The sequence below is a fragment of the Hemiscyllium ocellatum genome, chromosome 10, assembly GCF_020745735.1.
Source record: "Hemiscyllium ocellatum isolate sHemOce1 chromosome 10, sHemOce1.pat.X.cur, whole genome shotgun sequence".
Taxonomy (NCBI): domain Eukaryota; kingdom Metazoa; phylum Chordata; class Chondrichthyes; order Orectolobiformes; family Hemiscylliidae; genus Hemiscyllium; species Hemiscyllium ocellatum.
In genome coordinates, this window is record NC_083410.1 from 114,346,483 (window position 1) to 114,365,290 (window position 18,808).

Here is an 18,808-nt window from a genome sequence, read left to right on the forward strand (position 1 = left end):
GTGATACCTAGTTTTTAAATAGGGACCTCTAGTTTTACATTCATCCACAAGAAGAACCATCTCTCCACAGCTGCCCTGCCAAGACCCTTTAGGATCTTTTATGTTTCTAAGTTTACTGTTTGCTGATTTAGGAAAGTTTTTTTGAAGACTGATTGTAGTATCAGTCACATTAGAATTAGTGTCAGTGTGCTTTTAAATGCAGTACTCCGTCTCCTGCATATACTTACCTCCTTTTGATGTTTCTGTGCAGTGGTGAGGGTGCAGAACCAATGGGACAACACACAGCACAGATTGGAGGCACGGCAGCAACAGCTAGAAGAATTGCTCAGTGACAGCATACATTGGGAGGAGGATTTGCAGGCAACTGAGCGACTGGTTGGTCAGAGTGAAATCCACCTGCAGTCGGTGCTCCATGTCACTTCAGAGCCACTTGCCCCACAGTTGACAGAAAGCAAGGTAACGTGCTGGCCTTCATTGTAAAGTGGTTAATCGGCTGAGTCAGAAAATGTGATGTACTGTAAATTTCAAGATTCTGTCAGTAGATGGAGCATCTTTACCACTGCAGACTGTGATAGGAGCCCTGTAGAGACTGATAACTTTTAATTTATAGTTAATTGCTGAATGAATGGTACAAGATTTCACATTTCTTGTAACAGACTACAAGCACTAGTGATTAAATGCTTATTGTAGAAAACCAATACTTCAAAATATAAAACAAAACTTTTAACAAAAGGAAAGAACACATGGAAATAAATGCCATCAGGTAAGTATTATGTTAGCCTTTAAGTAGACTTTCAATTCTCCCAGAATTAGTCCAAAATAATTCTTAACTCCCAAAGGTTTACTTCTATTCTATTTTGTTCTCAGCTAGTAACTTCCAACTCCAGAACAGCCCTTCATGGTGAGAGTATGACTAGAAATCTTCCCTGCAGTGCAAACTAGGTTAATATTTGTTAGGGTCTGTGAGTGATCTGTGAGTGTTGTCGAGGAAGAATCACTTGAGTAGTTAGGATCTAGAATGCACTAGCTGAAAGTTTAGTGGAGGCAAATTCATTCGAGTGGTTAGTGTCTGGAATGTACAGTCTTGAGAATGTGTTGGAAGCAGGTTCACTCGTTGCATTCAAAAGAAAATTAGACTGAAAAGGAACATTGTTCGCTTACATGGCGAAGGCAAAATATTAAGGGAAATATTCATTCGGAGAGCCAATGTGCACATAATTGGTCATATAGCCATAGCAATTCTGTGGTATTTATTTTGAAATGATTAAAATGTTCAAATTCTATTCAGTGAAATTAGTGCCAAATTAACCACTCATTTCTATTCCTTCAGCACATTTTGGATCAATTCAAACAGCGATATGTGCCATGGCTATGAAGAGAGCAAAGGGGCAATCCACCCATTTCATACTAATTCACTTACTTTTCAAAGGTAGAGCCCCTGTAATGTGAGACAAACCAAGTCTCTCAAAGAATGTTCTACAAATCCTTAACAATTAAAGTGGGTCACAGCTACAGCCATCACCTATTAATTCCTGCACAAGCTACAGGCTATTAGTCTTTCAGAGCAACTTTTTATTGAACCACACAAACTGATAAAATTTCAATAATTTTGTCCCCCATGTGTGTTGCTGATTCTGGTTAATGAAGGTGGTTAGCAAATCATTAAATTATTAACACAAACTAAAAACTTTTTTCTGCTTTTGTGCTGTTATGAAAAGCATGGCTAACTGCCCCAAGGCCATACTGTGGTGTTCCTGCAAGACTGTGTATTCATCTCCTTGACACAATGACAATGAAAATATAACAATTGACAATTTGAACAGTGATCTTGTGCATTTATGTTATTTACAGTACAAAAATCATCCTTTATAAAATATTGCCGAATAGAATTGCAGCCCTCATTTGGGATAAGAGTTGAATTTGGTACAAAAGCCGATTTTGATTTGCTTCATTCTTTAACCCTTTGTAATTAAATTGCAAACAAGATTTTATACATTGTTAACAGTTTTGTTATACTCAGCTCAGAGAAATTGTCCTTATTCCCTGCTCCCCCAGGATACCAATAAATGGTATTTATTGAGATCAATGTATGTCATGTGATGACTGGGTCAATCGCTTTTGTGATTAGTGCCGAAGAAACTGCTCTATTTAGGAAAAATGCAAAAAATAGTTACTCTTTTTGAATATTGTTTGTTTTCTGAATGAGCAGAAATAGTTGGGAATTGTAATTTGAACTATAGCATTTGTATGAAAAAGAAATGGTAGTACAGGGAGGACAATATAGACATAATTCTAAGCTTGTTTGTGCTTTGGAACAATATGCATCTCCGTGTCATGTGCTACCTGTTTTTCAGCAATTCTTAGAAGAATTACACAAAGGGCAGTTTACAGTGTCATCATTCAAAGACTTGTCCAGTAAACTTCTCCGGGTTTATGCAGCAGATGATACTCGGAAGGTGAAAGAGGTTACAGACAGCATTGATACCTCCTGGAATAATATCAATCAAAGGTGAGATGAGATGATTTCACAGACTGGGATCAAATTTTGAATGTCTGTAATTCAGATATTTCATCTTTACCCGGTTATTTTCTCTGCCTCTATCTGATTGTCGTGCCCTGTGTTTTTGCCTGAGACAGCTAATTGTTAACTTGGTCCTTGTACGTGCTGCTACATGACTGTCCAACTGTGTCACTATCTGTGAAGTCACTGATCAGGAATTTGTTTTCACTGGTCTTTTCTCAGTTGCTCAGTAATACAGTTAAAACACAAATTACTATAAGTGTAACTGGACATGAATCTTATTGCTGCAAGGTGTGGTACATTTGGGAAGGATGTGCTAGTGTAGTGGTTATGATACGGGCAATATTAGTTATGAGGTCCAGGCTGATAATCCAGCTTTGGAGTTTAGTCCCCACTTGCTCTATGAAGAATTTGAATTCAGTTAAAAACAAAATATGGAACTAAATAGGTGTGCCAATGAAAGTTACCATGTAGCCGTCAGATTGTCATGAAATCCTACTTTTTTCCATTTGCTAAATGATCCTGAACTTGCAAAGAATTATGCTGATAATTGCTTTAGGATTCTCGGGCAGGCTTGCACATACTAGAAGCTACATTTACTAGCATAATACCTATTCCACATCAACGAAATAGGTGACAACCATTCTCGGTTTCATTTCTCAGGAAAATGCTTTGATTAATCGAGTCAACCTGCCTGGATTAAAATTTAAATAAAGCTTCGCAGTTTACTGTTGGTCACCATAAAAGTGGTGCATTTTATATGGTAATGCTTGTACCACTCAGAGTCCACTGGACAACCAATCTGTGCTGTCCTGCGATACAGTATGCTATTTTCTCTTTGCAAATTGGCATTCTTGCAAATAGTCCCAATGAGTGCAAGAGGAAAAGCTTCGATAAAAAGCATCATCTGTCAGCAATGCTGAAGATCAGTGCTACCAAATAATTAGCACAGCATGTGAGACAGCATCCGAGGACCAGGCAAGTCAATGCCTTGGGCCAACACCCTTCAGCAGGACTGGGGAGGGGAGCCCAGAAGTAAATGGAGCGGTTGGGGCTGGAGAAGGGTAGGTGGGATGGTGAGTTGGATGGGTGGAACGGATAGCTGAGTCGGAAGATGGACAGGTTAGAACAGGTTAGGGAGATGAGCAGGAGGGGTGGGGTAAGATATGGGCTAAGGCTGAGGGAGGAGGGACTTTGATGCTGGTGAAGTCAATGTTGACGCCATTGGGCTGTAAGCTTCCCAGGTGAAATATCAGGTGTTCTTCCTCCGGTTTCCATTTGACGTCAATGGAAAGTGGAGGAGGCCAAGGATGGACATGTTGCTGTGGTATTGGGGAGGGGAATTGAAGTGGATGGCAATTGGGAAGTCGGGTTCGTTACTGCGTGCAGAGTGCAGATGCTCTGCAAACCGATCCCCGAGTCTGCGTTAGTCTCCCCGATGTAGAGGAGACCATGTCGGGAGCAACAAATGCAATAGATGAGGTTAGATGACGTCCAGGTGAATGTCTGTCAGATCTGAAAGGATTGTTTATGGCCTTGGACAGAGGTGAGAAGGGAGGACCTAGACCATTTCTGACACCTCCCTCCCCTTCCTGGATCTCTCCGTTTCCATCTCCAGACATCAAGTCAGCACAGATATCCATTTCAAAACCTACTGATTCCCACAGCTACCTTGACTACACCTCCTCTCACCCACCCTTCTCCAAAACTCCCAATTCCTCCGCCTCCACCACATTTGCTCCCAGGATGAAACGTTCCACTCCAGGATATCCCAGATAACATCCCACTTTAGGGATTGTAGTTTCCTGTCCTCTAATTAGGGATGCCTTCATTTGCATCCCCTACATCGCCTACATTTCTGCCCTCAAGCCCCCTTCCCCAACAACAATAAAGATAGTGCCCTCTTTGTGCTTAAAAACATCCTGCGCCCCCCCCCCACCAACCTGTAAATCCAGCACATCATCCTCCAAGATTTCCACCATGTACATCTGACCCCACCACCAAAAAGAAATTTCCTTCCCCACCCCTGTCTCCTTTCCACAGAGACCGTTTACTCCATGACTCATCAACACTACACTCCCCACCGTCTCCACCACACCTTTCCTTGCAATTGCAAGAGGTGCAACAGCAGACCCCACTCCTCCCCTCTCACCTCATCCAAGGCCCTAACAAATCCTTCCAGATCTGACAGAGATTCACCTGCATGTCATCTAATCTCATCTATTGCATCCCGTTGATGCCAATGAGGTGGTCTCTATATGGGGGAGACCATATTCCTGAAGAAGGGCTCATGCCCGAAACATCGATTCTCTTGCTCCTTGGATGCTGTCTGACCTGCTGCGCTTTTTCAGCAACACATTTTCAGCTCCTTCTATATGGGGGAGACCAAACGCCAACTTGGGAACTGGTTCATAGGGCATCTGCGCTCTACACACACTAACCTTCTGGTTGCCATCCAATTTAATTCCCCCTCCCACTCCCCAAACGACATATCCAGCCTTGGCCTCTCCCACTATCACAGTGAGGCCAAACAAAACTGGAGGAACAACACCTGATATTTCATCTAGGAAGCTTTCAGCCCAATGGCCTCAACATTGACTTCACCAACTTCGAAGTCCCTCCTCCCCCAGATTTATCCCATGTCTAACCCCACCCCTCCTCTTCACCTCCTTGACCTGTTTTAACCTATCCATTTTCCTACTCACCTATCTGCTCCACCCTTCCAACTGGCCAATCATCATAACTCCCTACATGCATTCAACAATCACCATCCCATCTACCCTTACCCCAGCCCCACCTCCCCCCTATTTACTTCTGGGCTCCACTTACCCACCCCAGTCCTGATGAATGGTTTTGGCCCAAAACAGTGACTTTCCCATTCCTCGGATACTTTTCCAGTTTCACATCTATTGACTCTGACTTCCTGCATCTGCTGTTTTTACTGTCTCCTACCAAATAGTTATTTGTGTACCAGATCTTGTGCAATATAAGTAGTTGCAGAGGTGTGAGAAATTATACCTTGAAAGAAAATCTCTTTTAGTTTGACCAGAAGTGGCTGTCCTCATCTACACTAGAGCCCATGGAACCTGGAGTGACAAATACCTCTCAAGTATTGGTGGCAGCGTACATGTTATGGTGTACAACCTCAGAACACAATGCTGCCTTGTACTGTTGTAGATTGTGGGAAGGATCTGGAGTCATGTGGTGAATTACCCATTGCAGAATTACCAATCCTTCACATGCTTTTGAAACCCTAGTATTCATATGACTGGGCCTTGTCATCCAGATGTTGATGGTGAGGTTTCAGTGATTACAAAACTGTTGAATATCAAGGTGACATGATTAGGTTCCTGTTTCTTGGAAATGGCCTTTACCTTGCCCTATGCATGTTGTTTAGGAGGTTAGTGGTTGTACCAGTTGAAAAAAAAGACGTGAAAGATGATGGAATTGTATATGGTAAAAATAGTATAATTACAGTGAACAGGCCTGGTTAAGAACTGAGCTGAAAATGTGTTGCTGGAAAAGCACAGCAGGTCAAGCAGCACCCCAAGGAGCAGGAGAATCGACATTTCGGGCATGAGCCCTTCTTCAGGAATCAAGGAAGCCCTTCTTCCTTGGATGCTGCCTGACCTGCTGCGCTTTTCCAGCAACACATTTTCAGCTCTGACCTCCAGCATCTGCAGTCCTCACTTTCTCCTGGTTAAGAACTGGTAGAGTAAGGAACATGGTGGCAAAAATAGGTGACATGAGATTTAATAGGACAGGTTTACCCAGTGTTAAAACTAATATTTAATTTTAATTGGTATGAAAAGAAATGCTTTAGTGTGATGGTTTCCATCACAAATCAAAGGTGCTGCTTGAAAATTTAACTATTAATTAAATTTGCAGATTTTTAATGAGAATTTTAATATTTCTATGATTTCTCAGTTTTTCAGTCCTGTTCTGCAATGTGCATCATGCCATTTGTTCTGCTATTCTGTGTTGTGGTCTGCAGACTTCAAATTCTGCTGTCCTGTTGCTTCCCTCAGAGCCAGTGAGAGAGTTGAAAAGCTGGAGAGTGAACTAAAGCAGCTACAGAACTTGTTGCAGGAGTTAGAGGGATGTCTTCGGTGGTTGCAGGATACTGAAAGTGCAGCTGATATCTTGGCCAGTGCAGTTGAAAAAGAAGACACGCTGCAGGATACTGCTGACGTGAAGGAACTCAAACACAGATTGCAAGTAAGTACACTTTGAAGTAAAGACTGGAATATTTGATTATCTATGACAGCCTTTTCAGTAATACTGGAGTGTACATGATTTTGATTCTGATTTTGATCATCCGGTTGATTATGCAGTTATTAACTTCATCTGAGATATGTTTACATTTTGTCGATTATTTTGGAGTGTTAGGAGTCCTCTTTAAATACTTTAAAAGTACATCTGATTGGTGAACGTTCTCTATGCCCTTCCTGTATATTCGGCTGCTATTCCAAAATATAATAACACGACCATGAGAGATGCAAGTCGAACAGCTCAGATTTTTGATCAGTCTGGCACATTAATTCAATTATCCCTTAGGTAGTTGAGATCTAAACCTGCGGCAAATGTATATTTTGAAGGAAATTAAGCTTCTGATATTTAAGGATGGAGACTAGTTATTACTCCATGCAGAAATGTTCTGTTGTATAACTGCATGAGATTGCTTATCAGTGATTGTTGGAAATTTGCAGAAGTTGAAATGACAGTTTTCAACACTCAGTAATATATAGAATAAACTGTAACCATTTTATAGCACTACCATTCAGATTGTGTTAAAGCCTCACTGCAGTGAATGATGCATCAAGGAACTATATATATAGTATTTGTAAATGGTATTAAAAAAAGGACAGTTTTCAACAGAGGAAATATTTGTGCCTATTTATACCCATTTTGTACACATAATTAACACTAGTTAAACTGCCTTTTCCTCATAATTTACAGCAGGTTTTGATCATTTCACAGTATAATACCTGTGTTTATCAGCTGGAGGAGCCAGATGGTTTCATGTCTATCTGAGCCAGTGAACTTGACAAGCATACTAGTGTTTCATCGACAAAACAACTTAAACCCATTTCAATTCTCCTTTTGAAGACTGTAATTTTTAACTGTGGAATTGATATGTTCTTTTAAAAGCGTCACATAATTTTGGCAAACCTAATATGTTAATAGGAAAATATTTAAATTGTCAGGTTTTAATGTGTTTTATAGGTACTTTACAGATGGGTAGATTAGGCATTTATAAAACTGAGATTGTTTCTTCACTGTAATGCTTTGCATTGCTTAGTAGTAGTTAAAACAGCCCAGCAGGAGCTGTACTTACTGGTCAACCACAAAAAAATGTATCTACCCCACCAAAATCCTTTAACTGACTGTGCAATAAATACTGGGCTTATGCTTACATCACTAAGTGGTTACAGATGTAAACGATGTAAGCTTTTTTCAAAGACAATTGAAAAATAAGATTAATGAACTGAAATTGCTAGAAGAAATAGAGATGATCACTTGAATGCAGGAGATCAAAACAAAAAATAGAAAATTTTCAGCAATGAGCTGGCCTACGAAAAATGCAGACAGGACCCTATTAAAGCATTAACCTATCTTCACAGATGCTGACCCAGCTGTCCTTTTTTTCTAGCAATTTGATATATTAAACTGTGAGTATAGTACTATGGATTGTTACTTATGTAATCTAGAGAAATTGAATATAACAGTATTCATTCATGGAATGAGGGCGTCATTGGCTAGGCCAGCATTGCTCGCCCATCCCAAATTGCCCAGAGGGCAGTTTAGAGTCAACCACATGGCTGTGGATCTGGAGTCACATGTAGGCCAGACCAGGTAAGGATGGCAGTTTCCTTCCTTGAATGACATTAGTGAACCAGGTGGATTTTCCACAATGGAATCGACAATGGATTCACGGTCATCATTAAACTCTTAATTCCAGACTTTTGTTGAATTCAAATTCCAGCACCTGTGGTGGTGGGATTCAAACTCTGGTCTGTAGAACATTACCTGGGTCTCTGGATTAACAGTTGAGAGTGTGGTGCTAGAAAAGCACAGTCGGTCAGGCAGCATCCGAGGAACTAGAGAACCGAAGTTCCGAGCATAAGCTCTTCATCAGGATTGAGGCTTGTGGGCCAAGGGGACTGAGATAAATGAGAGAGATTCGGGGGAGGGGGGAGCTGGGGCTGGGGGGAAGAATAGCTGGGAATGCAATAGGTAGAGGAAGGTGGGGGTGAAGGTGATAAGTCGGAGAGGAGGATGGAGCCGATAGGTGGGAAGGAAGATGGACAGATCAAGAGGGCGGTGCCGAGTTGGAAGGTTGGATCTGGGATAAGATAGGAGATGGGGAAATGAGGAAACTGGTGAAATCAACATTGTCGTGTGGTTGTAGGATCCCAAGGCGGACAACGAGGCATTCTTCCTCCAGGCGCCGGGTGGTAAGGGTTTGGCGATGGAGGAGGCCCAGGATCTGCATGTCCTTGGGGGAGTGGGAGGGGAAGTTAAAGTGTTTGGCAGTGGGGGCGGTGGAGTTGTTTTGTGTTTGTCACTGAAGCACATCGGGAGCAACAGATACAGTAAATGATGTGTGCAAGTTTAGGTAAATCTTTGATGGATGTGGAAGGCTCCTTTGGGGCCTTGGACGAAGTTAAGTGGGGGGGAGGTAGGGAAGGTGTGGGTGCTGGTTTTGCAATTCTTGCAGTGGCAGGGGAAGTTGCTGATGGTGGGGCATGGACCAGACGAGAGTCGCAGAGGGAATGGATTTTACAGAATGCGGATAGGCATGTGGAGGGAAATATACCCTAGGTGGTGGGGTCTGTTTGTAGGTTACTAACTCCTCTGCCATTTCCACCCGCAACAAGGACAGAACCCCTCTGGTCCTCACCTTCCACCCCACCAGCCTCCGGTTACATCACATCATCCTCTGCTATTTCTGCCACCTATAAATAGACCCCATCATCAGGGATATATTTCCCTCCCAACCCCCATCCATAAAGATCATTCCCTCCATGACTCTATTGTCAGATCCACACACACACACCCCCACCACCAACCCACCCTTCCATCCCGACACTTGCCCCTTACAGCACAAGAATCGCAAAACCTTTGTCGACACCATCTCCTCTTACCTCCATCCAAGGCTCAAAGGAGCCTTCCACATCCATCAGAGTTTTACTTGCACTTACACGCATGTCAGTTACTGTATCAGTTGCTCCCGATGTGGTCTCCTCTACATTGGGGAGACAGGTCGCATACTAGAGGAACGCTTTAGAGAACATCTCTGGGACACATGCACAAAACAACCCTACTACCCCGTGGTCAAACACTTCAACATCCCCTCCCACTTCCCCAAGGACAAGCAGATCCTGGGCCTCCTCCATAGCTAAACCCTTACCACCCAATGTCTAGAGGACGTCTGCCTTGGGACCCTCCAACTGCATGGGATCAATGTGGATTTCCTCATTTCCCGTCTCCCCCCATTTGATTTGAGATACAACCTTTAAACTCGACACTGCCGTCTTGACTTGTTCTACCTTCCCACCTATCGGCTCCACTCTCCTCTCCAACCTATCCTCTTCATCCCCACCTCCACATTCGCATTCTCAGCTACCTTCTCCTTTATCTCTCAGCCCCCTTGGCCCACAAACCTCATTAGGGTGTAGGTTTGCTCGCTGAGCTGTAGGTTTGATATCCAGATGTTTCATTACCTGGCTAGGTAACATCATCAGTGGTGACCCCCAAGTGAAGCGAAGCTGTTGTCTCCTGCTTTCTATTCATATCTTTCTCCTGGATGGGGTTCCTGGGGTTTGTGGTGATGTCATTTCCTGTTCGCTTTCTGAGGGGTTGATAGATAGCATCCAGATCTATGTGCTTGTTTATGGCGTTGTGGTTAGAATGTCAGGCCTCTAGGAATTCTCTGGCATGTCTTTGCTTAGCCTGTTCCAGGATAAATGTGTTGTCCCAGTCGAAATGGTTTTTTCATCTGTGTGTAGGACTATGAAAGAGAGGGGTCGTGTCTTTTTGTGGCTAGCTGGTGTTCATGTATCTTGGTGGCTAACTTTCTTCTTGTTTGTCCTACGTAGTGTTTGCAGCAGTCCTTGCATGGAATTTTATAGATGACGTTGGTTTTGTCCATGGGTTGTACTGGATCTTTTAAGTTTGTTAGTTTTACTTTGAGAGTGTTGGTGGGTTTGTGTGTTACTAGGATTCTGAGAGGTCTCAGTAGTCTGGCTGTCATTTCTGAAACTTCTTTGATATATGGTAAGGTGGTTAGGGTTCCTGGCTGTGTTTTGTCTGCTTGTCGTGGTTTGTTCTTGAGGAATCTGTGCACTGTATTTTTTGAGTATCCGTTCTTCTTGAATAAGTTGTATAGGTGGTTCTCTGTTTTTCGAAGTTAGTCTGTGCTGCAGTGTGTAGTGGCTCGTTGGAATAGTGTTCTGATACAGCTTCATTGGTGTGTGTTAGGATGGTTGCTGGTGTAGTTAAGTATTTGGTCAGTGTTTGTCGGTTTTCTGTGTACGTAGGTTTGTAATTCTCCCTTGTCCTTTCTTTCTACTGTGACATCCAGAAATGCGAACCAAAAATCTGGATTCGCTAGGTAGATGACATCTTTGTCATCACAGAATGAAACAAGATAGAAAAGACATTTAACATCATCAACAACACCCTCACAGGCATAAAGTTCACCATGGAGGAAGAAACTGACAACAAACTCACATTTCTGGACAAACAGGAAGAAAGTTAGCCACCAGGATACATGAACACCAGCTAGCCACAAAAAGACACGACCCCTCTCTTTCATAGTCCTACACACAGATGAAAAAAAACACCATTTCAACTGGGACAACACATCTATCCTGGGACAGGCTAAGCAAAGACATGCCAGAGAATTCCTAGAGGCCTGACATTCCAACCACAACACCATAAACAAGCACACAGATCTAGATGCCATCTATCAACCCCTCAGAAAACGAACAGGAAATGACATCACCACAAACCCCAGGAACTCCATCCAGGAGAAAGATATAAATAGAAAGCAGGAGACAACAGCTTCGCTTTACTCGGAGGTCGCCACTGATGATGTTACCTAGCCAGGTAATGAAACGTCTGGATATCAAACCTACAGCTCAGCGAGTAAACCTACACCCTAACCCTCAACCTGAGCTACAAACCTTGCACAAACCTCATTCCTGATGAAGCTCTTATGCTCGAAACATCGATTCTCCTGCTCCTCAGATGCTGCCTGACCGGCTGTGGTGTTCCAGCACCACACTCTCGATTCTGATTTCCAGCATCTGCAGTCTTTACTTTGTCTCTAGCTTAACAGTCCAGTGATAATACCACTAGGCCATCATCTTCCCAAATAAGATACGTGAGATCACTTAAATGGACGTGATGTTGAGATGTTCTGATTTTCAAAAAATGCAAATCTATTTGCATTTGGCAGTGAATCAGTAATTAAAGGACACGTATTTAAGATCACCTTCAAAAGAATTATTAGAGAATAAGTTGGTTGAAAGAAGTAAAATCTTCTGTAAGAAACTGTAGTGCAAACAGAATCCAAAATTGCTTTTAAAAGGGAAATGGGTAAATATTTGAACATGAGGTAGAATTAGGTAGTTGTGCTTTTTGGCACTTGCCAATATGCGAATTGGGCTGTACTGAAAAATTCTCCAGTTTGTGTGCCAATTTTTATCATCCACATCTTGGTCAAGATACAATTCTCATAAAAAGTCATAATGAAATGTTAATTGTATTTTTTCTGTTTCACATATACTGCTTGACAAACTGAGTATTTCAATGTTTTCTGTATTTATTTCAAAGTATCCTCATTCACTGTATTTTACTTCTGTACAGTTGCAGCTGTAAACGTATGGGGTTACAGCTTTTCATTGGCTCAACTTCCTTCACCCCAAATCCACTCTCTCAATCACCAATTTAACGTATCTGGAATTAAGAGTCAACTCATGATCATTAAGCCATTGTTAATTATAGGTTTTTCCAATCTGGTTCACATAATGTCCTTAATGGAAAGAAATCTGCCATCCTTACTGGGTCAGGCCTATATGTGACTCCAGAGCCACAACAATGTGATTGACTCTCAACTGCCCTCTGAAATGGCCTAGCAACCCACTCACCACCACCTTCTTGAGGGCAAATAGAGCTGGGCCATCAATGGATGGGCTAGCCAGCAACGCCCAAGTCCCACAAATGAATTTTAAAAAACTTTATTTGGAGGACTAGAAGCAGAAAATTGTACAGGTACTTCGGTCAACCAGTAATTGTGGAGGGAGAAACTGATTTTACATTTCCAATCAATATCATGTCATCAGATCTTGAATATTTTAGTAATGTGGCAGGTTTTAACAAGTACAAAGGCAGAGAATGAGGGAATGGAAGAACCTAAGGGAATATCTATGTTAAGTTGGAAGTAGGAGTGACTAAGTGGTGAGCGATGAAGGCTCAAGGCAAAAAGGTGTGATAATGGGTCAAAGAAAGAATCAAAAGATGGGTAAATGAGAATAGCAGAACCCTAATCAATGCTTGTTGTCTAAAAGAGTGGCAACAATAATTATGGTCTGAAACTGTTGAAGTCAGTGATGAGTTCAGAAGTCGCTAAAATGCTTTATTGAAAGTTGAGATGTTCTTCCTCCAGGTTATACTGAGCTTTGTTGGAACAGTCTAAGTGGCCAGTGACCAGATTGAAATGGGAGCCGGGCTGAGAATTAAGCTGAAAATTAAAAGAAGCTCATGGTCACGCTGTAGATTGAACAGACCATTTCTGCGAAGAGGTGAAGTGATCACCCAATCTGCAACTGTCTCCTCACTATTCAGCATTTGGAATGTTCTGAGTGGTTTTGTGCTTCACATCTAAGAAAGGAGGCCTGGCCTAGGAGGGCATCCATGCAGGTTTACGTGAAAGATCCAGGAGTGAAGGACTTGATATATGAAGAGCAGTTGAGAACTTTGGATCTGTACTTAATGGTGTTCAGAATGATGAGGGGGATCTCATTGAAACTCACAGAATACTGAGATTCTGGACAAACTAGACATGGAGAAGGTGTTTCCACTAGTAGGGTGGAGTAGGACCTGCTAGGTACAATGTCAGAGTGAAAGGACGACGTTTTAGAACTGAGATGACGAAGAATTTCTTCAGCCAGGATGGTGAATCTGTGAAACTCATTGCTGCTGAAGGCTATGGATGCCAAATCATTGAATTTATTTAAGACAGACACATAAGTTCTTGATTAGTAAAAGAATTGAGGGTTACAGGGAGTTGGTAGGAGAATTGAGCTGAGAAACATATCACCTGTGATTGAATGACAGAGCAGACTCGATGGGCTAAATGGCCTAATTCTGCTCCTATGTCTTATGGACTTTTGGAGACCCCATTATGAGCAGCAAATAACCTGAAAAAGGTGTTAGTAAATTGAGTCTGAGTGGTGAAGGAAATTTAAAGAGGAGTTGACCGTAGTATGATGGAGAGAATATTTCTTTCAAAATGCTAAAAAGGGAGAGGACGAGCAGATGTGTTTGCTAGTGGAAATGGTAGAGGATAATTTATTGCATATGGAATTTGGTATGATGCAAAGAGAGAGAGCAAAGAAACCTGTCTTTATTTCAGAATTTCAACATCCAAAGTACAATGTTATGTTTTAGTGATGATGTGGAGATACTTCTGTTAGACTTGGCTGGACAAAGTTAAAAATCACACAACACCAGGTTATAGTCCAGCAGGTTTATTTGGAAGAACAAGCTACCTGACAAAGAGCAGCGCTTGGAAAGCTTGTACTTTGTTTTTAACTATGTCTTAGTGAAATTGAGGCTTTTAAAATTGAAAACAATAAATAATAGATTACACGTAACCATTTAAAAAGTACAATGCTGTCCTTCATCTGCTGCTTTAGACTTCAACACTCTTTAGTGTATGAAACTGACCACTTGTATTGAGGTCCTTTGCGAAATTACCTTCCATGTTTCTAGTCCTCTTCATTCTATTAAATTTTAAGCATCATCTGTTCAATACCTTATTATTTATTGCTCTAGAAAACATTAATTTTTATTCTAAAACATTATAAAAGCTCAATTGCTCCTTATATGTATAGCGTTTGTGTGGTTTTTTTATATATGCTGTGCAGGACAAATATAGTAATCAGCAATAAATGATGTAGGTTGCTGTGTAAGCGAAATATTAAACATCCACAGAAGGGTTCCCATTCTCTCGTCCCCTTGTTCCATCTTGATAGTAGAGCAGCTTACGAGAAATCAGCACTGTGCTAGCTGTATAGACTGCTAGGCACAAAGTTTTGCACTCTTCAATATCTCAGATTCTTTTGCCTCAAACTGTCAAAACACCTCAAAGTTTTACATCTATCATAAATATGCAGAGAAAGGCATGAAAACTGGAGCCATCTTACTAAGTACCTCAAACATTTGAAGTGTATTTCCATTTCTGATGGTACTTGGACAGCAAACATTCAGGTTAGTATTAGAATGTAGCACCAAAAGTTCCACCACAACAATTTCCCAGGAAAATTTAAGGCTGTTCAGGAAAATTGTCTCAATCTCCTTGGAGACAATGTTTTGAAACAAACGTCCCACCCTCTTACCTATAATGTAGCTATTCTTGATTTGCATTTAATGAAGTAGCAAACAGAGGATTCATATTTACTTAGAAAACCAGAAAAGACATTGATTAAAGGCAAATAGCCATAATAACCAAATGGCCTCCTCCTGTGCCATAACAATTGAGATTACATATACCTTTGTTTACAGAATAAATTTGAAAATATAACCTTAATACCTGGCTTGCACCCAACAAGAGAGTTTCAAGTCTTGGCATGTTTGGGTTTTGGCTCTTTGAACCACAAATCAACTGTAGCACTTGAACTGAACTCCAATTGTACCAGAATTACATCAATTTTTTTAATTAAACACTTCCTGGCTGAATATACCATATGTAACTGAATTGAACAGCCTCCAGCAACCCCACAAATTACGTAGCTAACCAGCAATGGTCTAATCATATCGGTACTGTAGCCATCTTTCTTTACTTTTATCCAATATGTGCAAATAAAGGAAAAAGGATGCAATGTGTTGGGATCATGCAGCATTTAAGTGGTTGAATCCTATTTGTGAAGCAGCATTTGGATTCTTGTCAGAATAAATTAAAAGAACAGGCATTCTTCAGAACTGCAGATGTGAATCTTCATGTTAATGCAGTGTGTGTGTGGAGACACTGCAGTCATCTTAGTTTCATATTTTCTGATCATGTTTAAAGTTGTACCCCTGCTGACAAAAGGTATCTCATAAAATTCAGAAAAACATCAACCACTCAGCTGCATCAGGCCTCTCTCATGGACTCCTGGTGGCTGCTGCAAAGTTTCTATATACACATGCACACACACCTGACCCAGAGCTTTTGGATTTCTTCTCTATGCAATCCATTTTTACATTTCACTTGAGTAGATGTAGATTTCAACCACTGAATGTTAAAGCCATGCTGTTGTGGGCTGCGTAAGGTAATATCTTCCATTGTGGTCGTAGTTAACATGCTTGGATCCATTCTCAACTTGATGTGGATACTTTCCCATCACATCTGTGGACTGTAATGACATTGAAAGCTCTATGGGTTCACTCAAAGGCCAGCAGCCACAGAGCCAGCTGATGAGCCTGATAATACACTCAGCATCACTGGCACACATGATGATCTTGAATGAGAATATTGAGTGTTGCTTTTGTACGTAAACAGATTGTATATTAGCAATTAAGTGGGAAAGGTTCAAAATGATTCTGGGCACAGTTTACCATTTTATATTTCATGCAAAAGCTAATTGTGTTATGCAAGTACTATGACTAAATAATAAGAAACACTCCACTGGTTGAACAGATACTCAGAAATGCAGGATTTAAAGCAGGAGTAATAAGCTCCCAAGATGTAATGGATTTTTGCCTTTATCTAATATCCTATATATTAATTTGCTAATGCACTTGGTGTAAATACCAATAACTTAAAAGTAATATATTTTGCTTTCAATTGAAGACAGGAGGATGCCTTTCCATGACATGCTTGTGTGATTCATATCAAGATAAGTACACCATTGACCTTTTAAATGTGAAGTTGTACTACACAAGCATACAAATCAGGGAAGTAATTAATGCATTGTGAATGATTCATGGGTAGAGCTGACCTTTCATTTTACATGCCTTACCAGGTATATTGGTTAGCAGCAGTGAGTTTGTTGGTAATTTCCTGCTTTAGGATTGCCATCTAATAGCAGGTGGTCTTCAGACAAGGATTATCTTCTGCATCTTCAAACTTGAGTCATTTTTCTGTACATGCATTGAATTGATTACTGCACACTGCTGATATCTAAATAGCTTTCAACATTCTGAGAATTTTATTGATTAGTTCACATGATGGTCCCTAATATGCACAGTATAGTCAGTATGCATTGAAGCAATTAAGGCTTATTTTTTCTTGTTGTTTGACCTTTATAATTTTAACTTTAAATTTTTCAATGCTTTCATACTCATCTTTGAATGATAAGGGAGACAGCCCTGCTTTATATACAAAAATAAAATACTGCAGATGCTGGAAATTTGAATAAAAACAAGAAGTGTTGGAAAAACTCGGCAGATCAGGCAGATCAGTGGAATGGAAGGGAGGGGCAGGGGCTGGAAAGGGAGTCGGGGGATGGAAACTGAAGTTATTTGAAGTTGGAAAACTCTGAGTCCTCCAGGCTGTAATCTGCCCAGGCGGAAGATGAGGTGGTGTTCTCTTAATTTGTGGTCTGATTTGCTGTGGCAATAGTGGAGGCCCAGGATGGTCATGTGAGAGAGAATCAAGCATGGAAGAACAAATAAGAATGCAGAATACAGGGTTAACGGTAGGGTTCTTAGTTAGGTGGAGGAACAGAGGGATCTTGGGGTCTATGTGCATAGATCTTTGAAAGTTGCCACTCAGGTGGATAGAGCTTGTAAGAAGGCCTATGGCGTATTAGCGTTCATTAGCAGAGGGATTGAATTCAAGAGTCGTGAGGTGATGTTGCAGCTGTACAGGACTTTGGTTAGGCCACATTTGGAGTACTGTGTGCAGTTCTGGTCGCCTCACTTTAGGAAAGATGTGGAAGCTTTGGAGAGGGTGCAGAGAAGATTTACCAGGATGTTGCCTGGAATGGAGAATAGGTCGTACGAGGATAGGTTGAGAGTTCTCGGCCTTTTCTCGTTGGAACGGCGAAGGACGAGGGGTGACTTGATAGAGTTTTATAAGATGATCAGAGGAATATATAGAGTAGACAGTCAGAAACTTTTTCCCCGGGTACAACAGAGTGTTACAAGGGGACATAAATTTAAGGTGAAGGGTGGAAGGTATAGGGGAGATGTCAGGGATGGGTTCTTTACCCAGAGAGTGGTGGGGGCATGGAATGCGCTGCCCGTGGGAGTGGTAGAGTCAGAATCATTGGCGACCTTTAAGCAGCAATTGGATAGGTACATGGATGGGTGCTTAATCTAGGATAGATGTTCGGCACAACTATGAAGGGCCTGTTCTGTGCTGTATTGTTCTATGTTCTGTGTTCATGTTGGTTCAGATCATGTTGAGGTAACCTTTCACCAGACTGCTGTATTTCTGGTAGTGAGGGAGCATTGCAGGTCTATACAGAGTAATCAGCTGTCATGTCCTCTCTTGTTATCTTAGTGTCTATAAAAGGTTAGAGTGAGCTTTGAACTGAATCAAGTATAACATTTCAAGATAACTAATCAGCATGGTCATCTGACACCATGATAGACCCAAACAGTATTTCTGTTGAGTCCACAGAGATTAACTTCATGGCTGATGGGTTGATATAGTGAGTCATTAATCAGCTCTAGAGTCAGCTCGTATTGAATAACATAATGATTGGTAGCTCCAGTTTGACATCCAGGACACAAAAGGTGCTTATCGCTGTTAGCTGAATGGAGCGTTCAGCCACAGAGTCATAGAGTGTCAGTTTAATAGCTTTCTCTCTGAACTTGAAGTGTTGTGTCTACTCTAAAGTAAGCCAGTGAAAGTTTTTAAAGCATCCACAAGGGACACATCTGGGCAGTGAAGGAGAAGGGATGAACCGCTGTCCCCATTGGCAGTGTATTTTGATGAAGCTTGCATAGTGCAAATATTATTGAAATGTAAAACGTGGGTGATTAAAAGTAAACTTTATTTATATCAATGCATTTCATTTTGAGAAATGCTTCAAAACCGTTGTTCTGAAGTACTATATAGATGCACTT

General features: G+C 41.3%; 1 protein-coding gene across 11 annotated transcripts in view; it reads left to right on the forward strand.

The window, feature by feature from the left end:
• Window positions 1-18,808, forward strand: part of LOC132819922 (utrophin-like) — a 751,240-nt gene that overhangs the window by 442,878 nt on the left and 289,554 nt on the right. For all 11 annotated transcript variants that reach the window (XM_060831897.1, XM_060831902.1, XM_060831903.1 and 8 more), the window contains 3 exons: window positions 251-456; window positions 2,355-2,509; window positions 6,550-6,739. In XM_060831897.1, coding sequence (XP_060687880.1) covers window positions 251-456; window positions 2,355-2,509; window positions 6,550-6,739 — 551 coding nt within the window. The remainder of the gene's footprint in view (window positions 1-250; window positions 457-2,354; window positions 2,510-6,549; window positions 6,740-18,808) is intronic.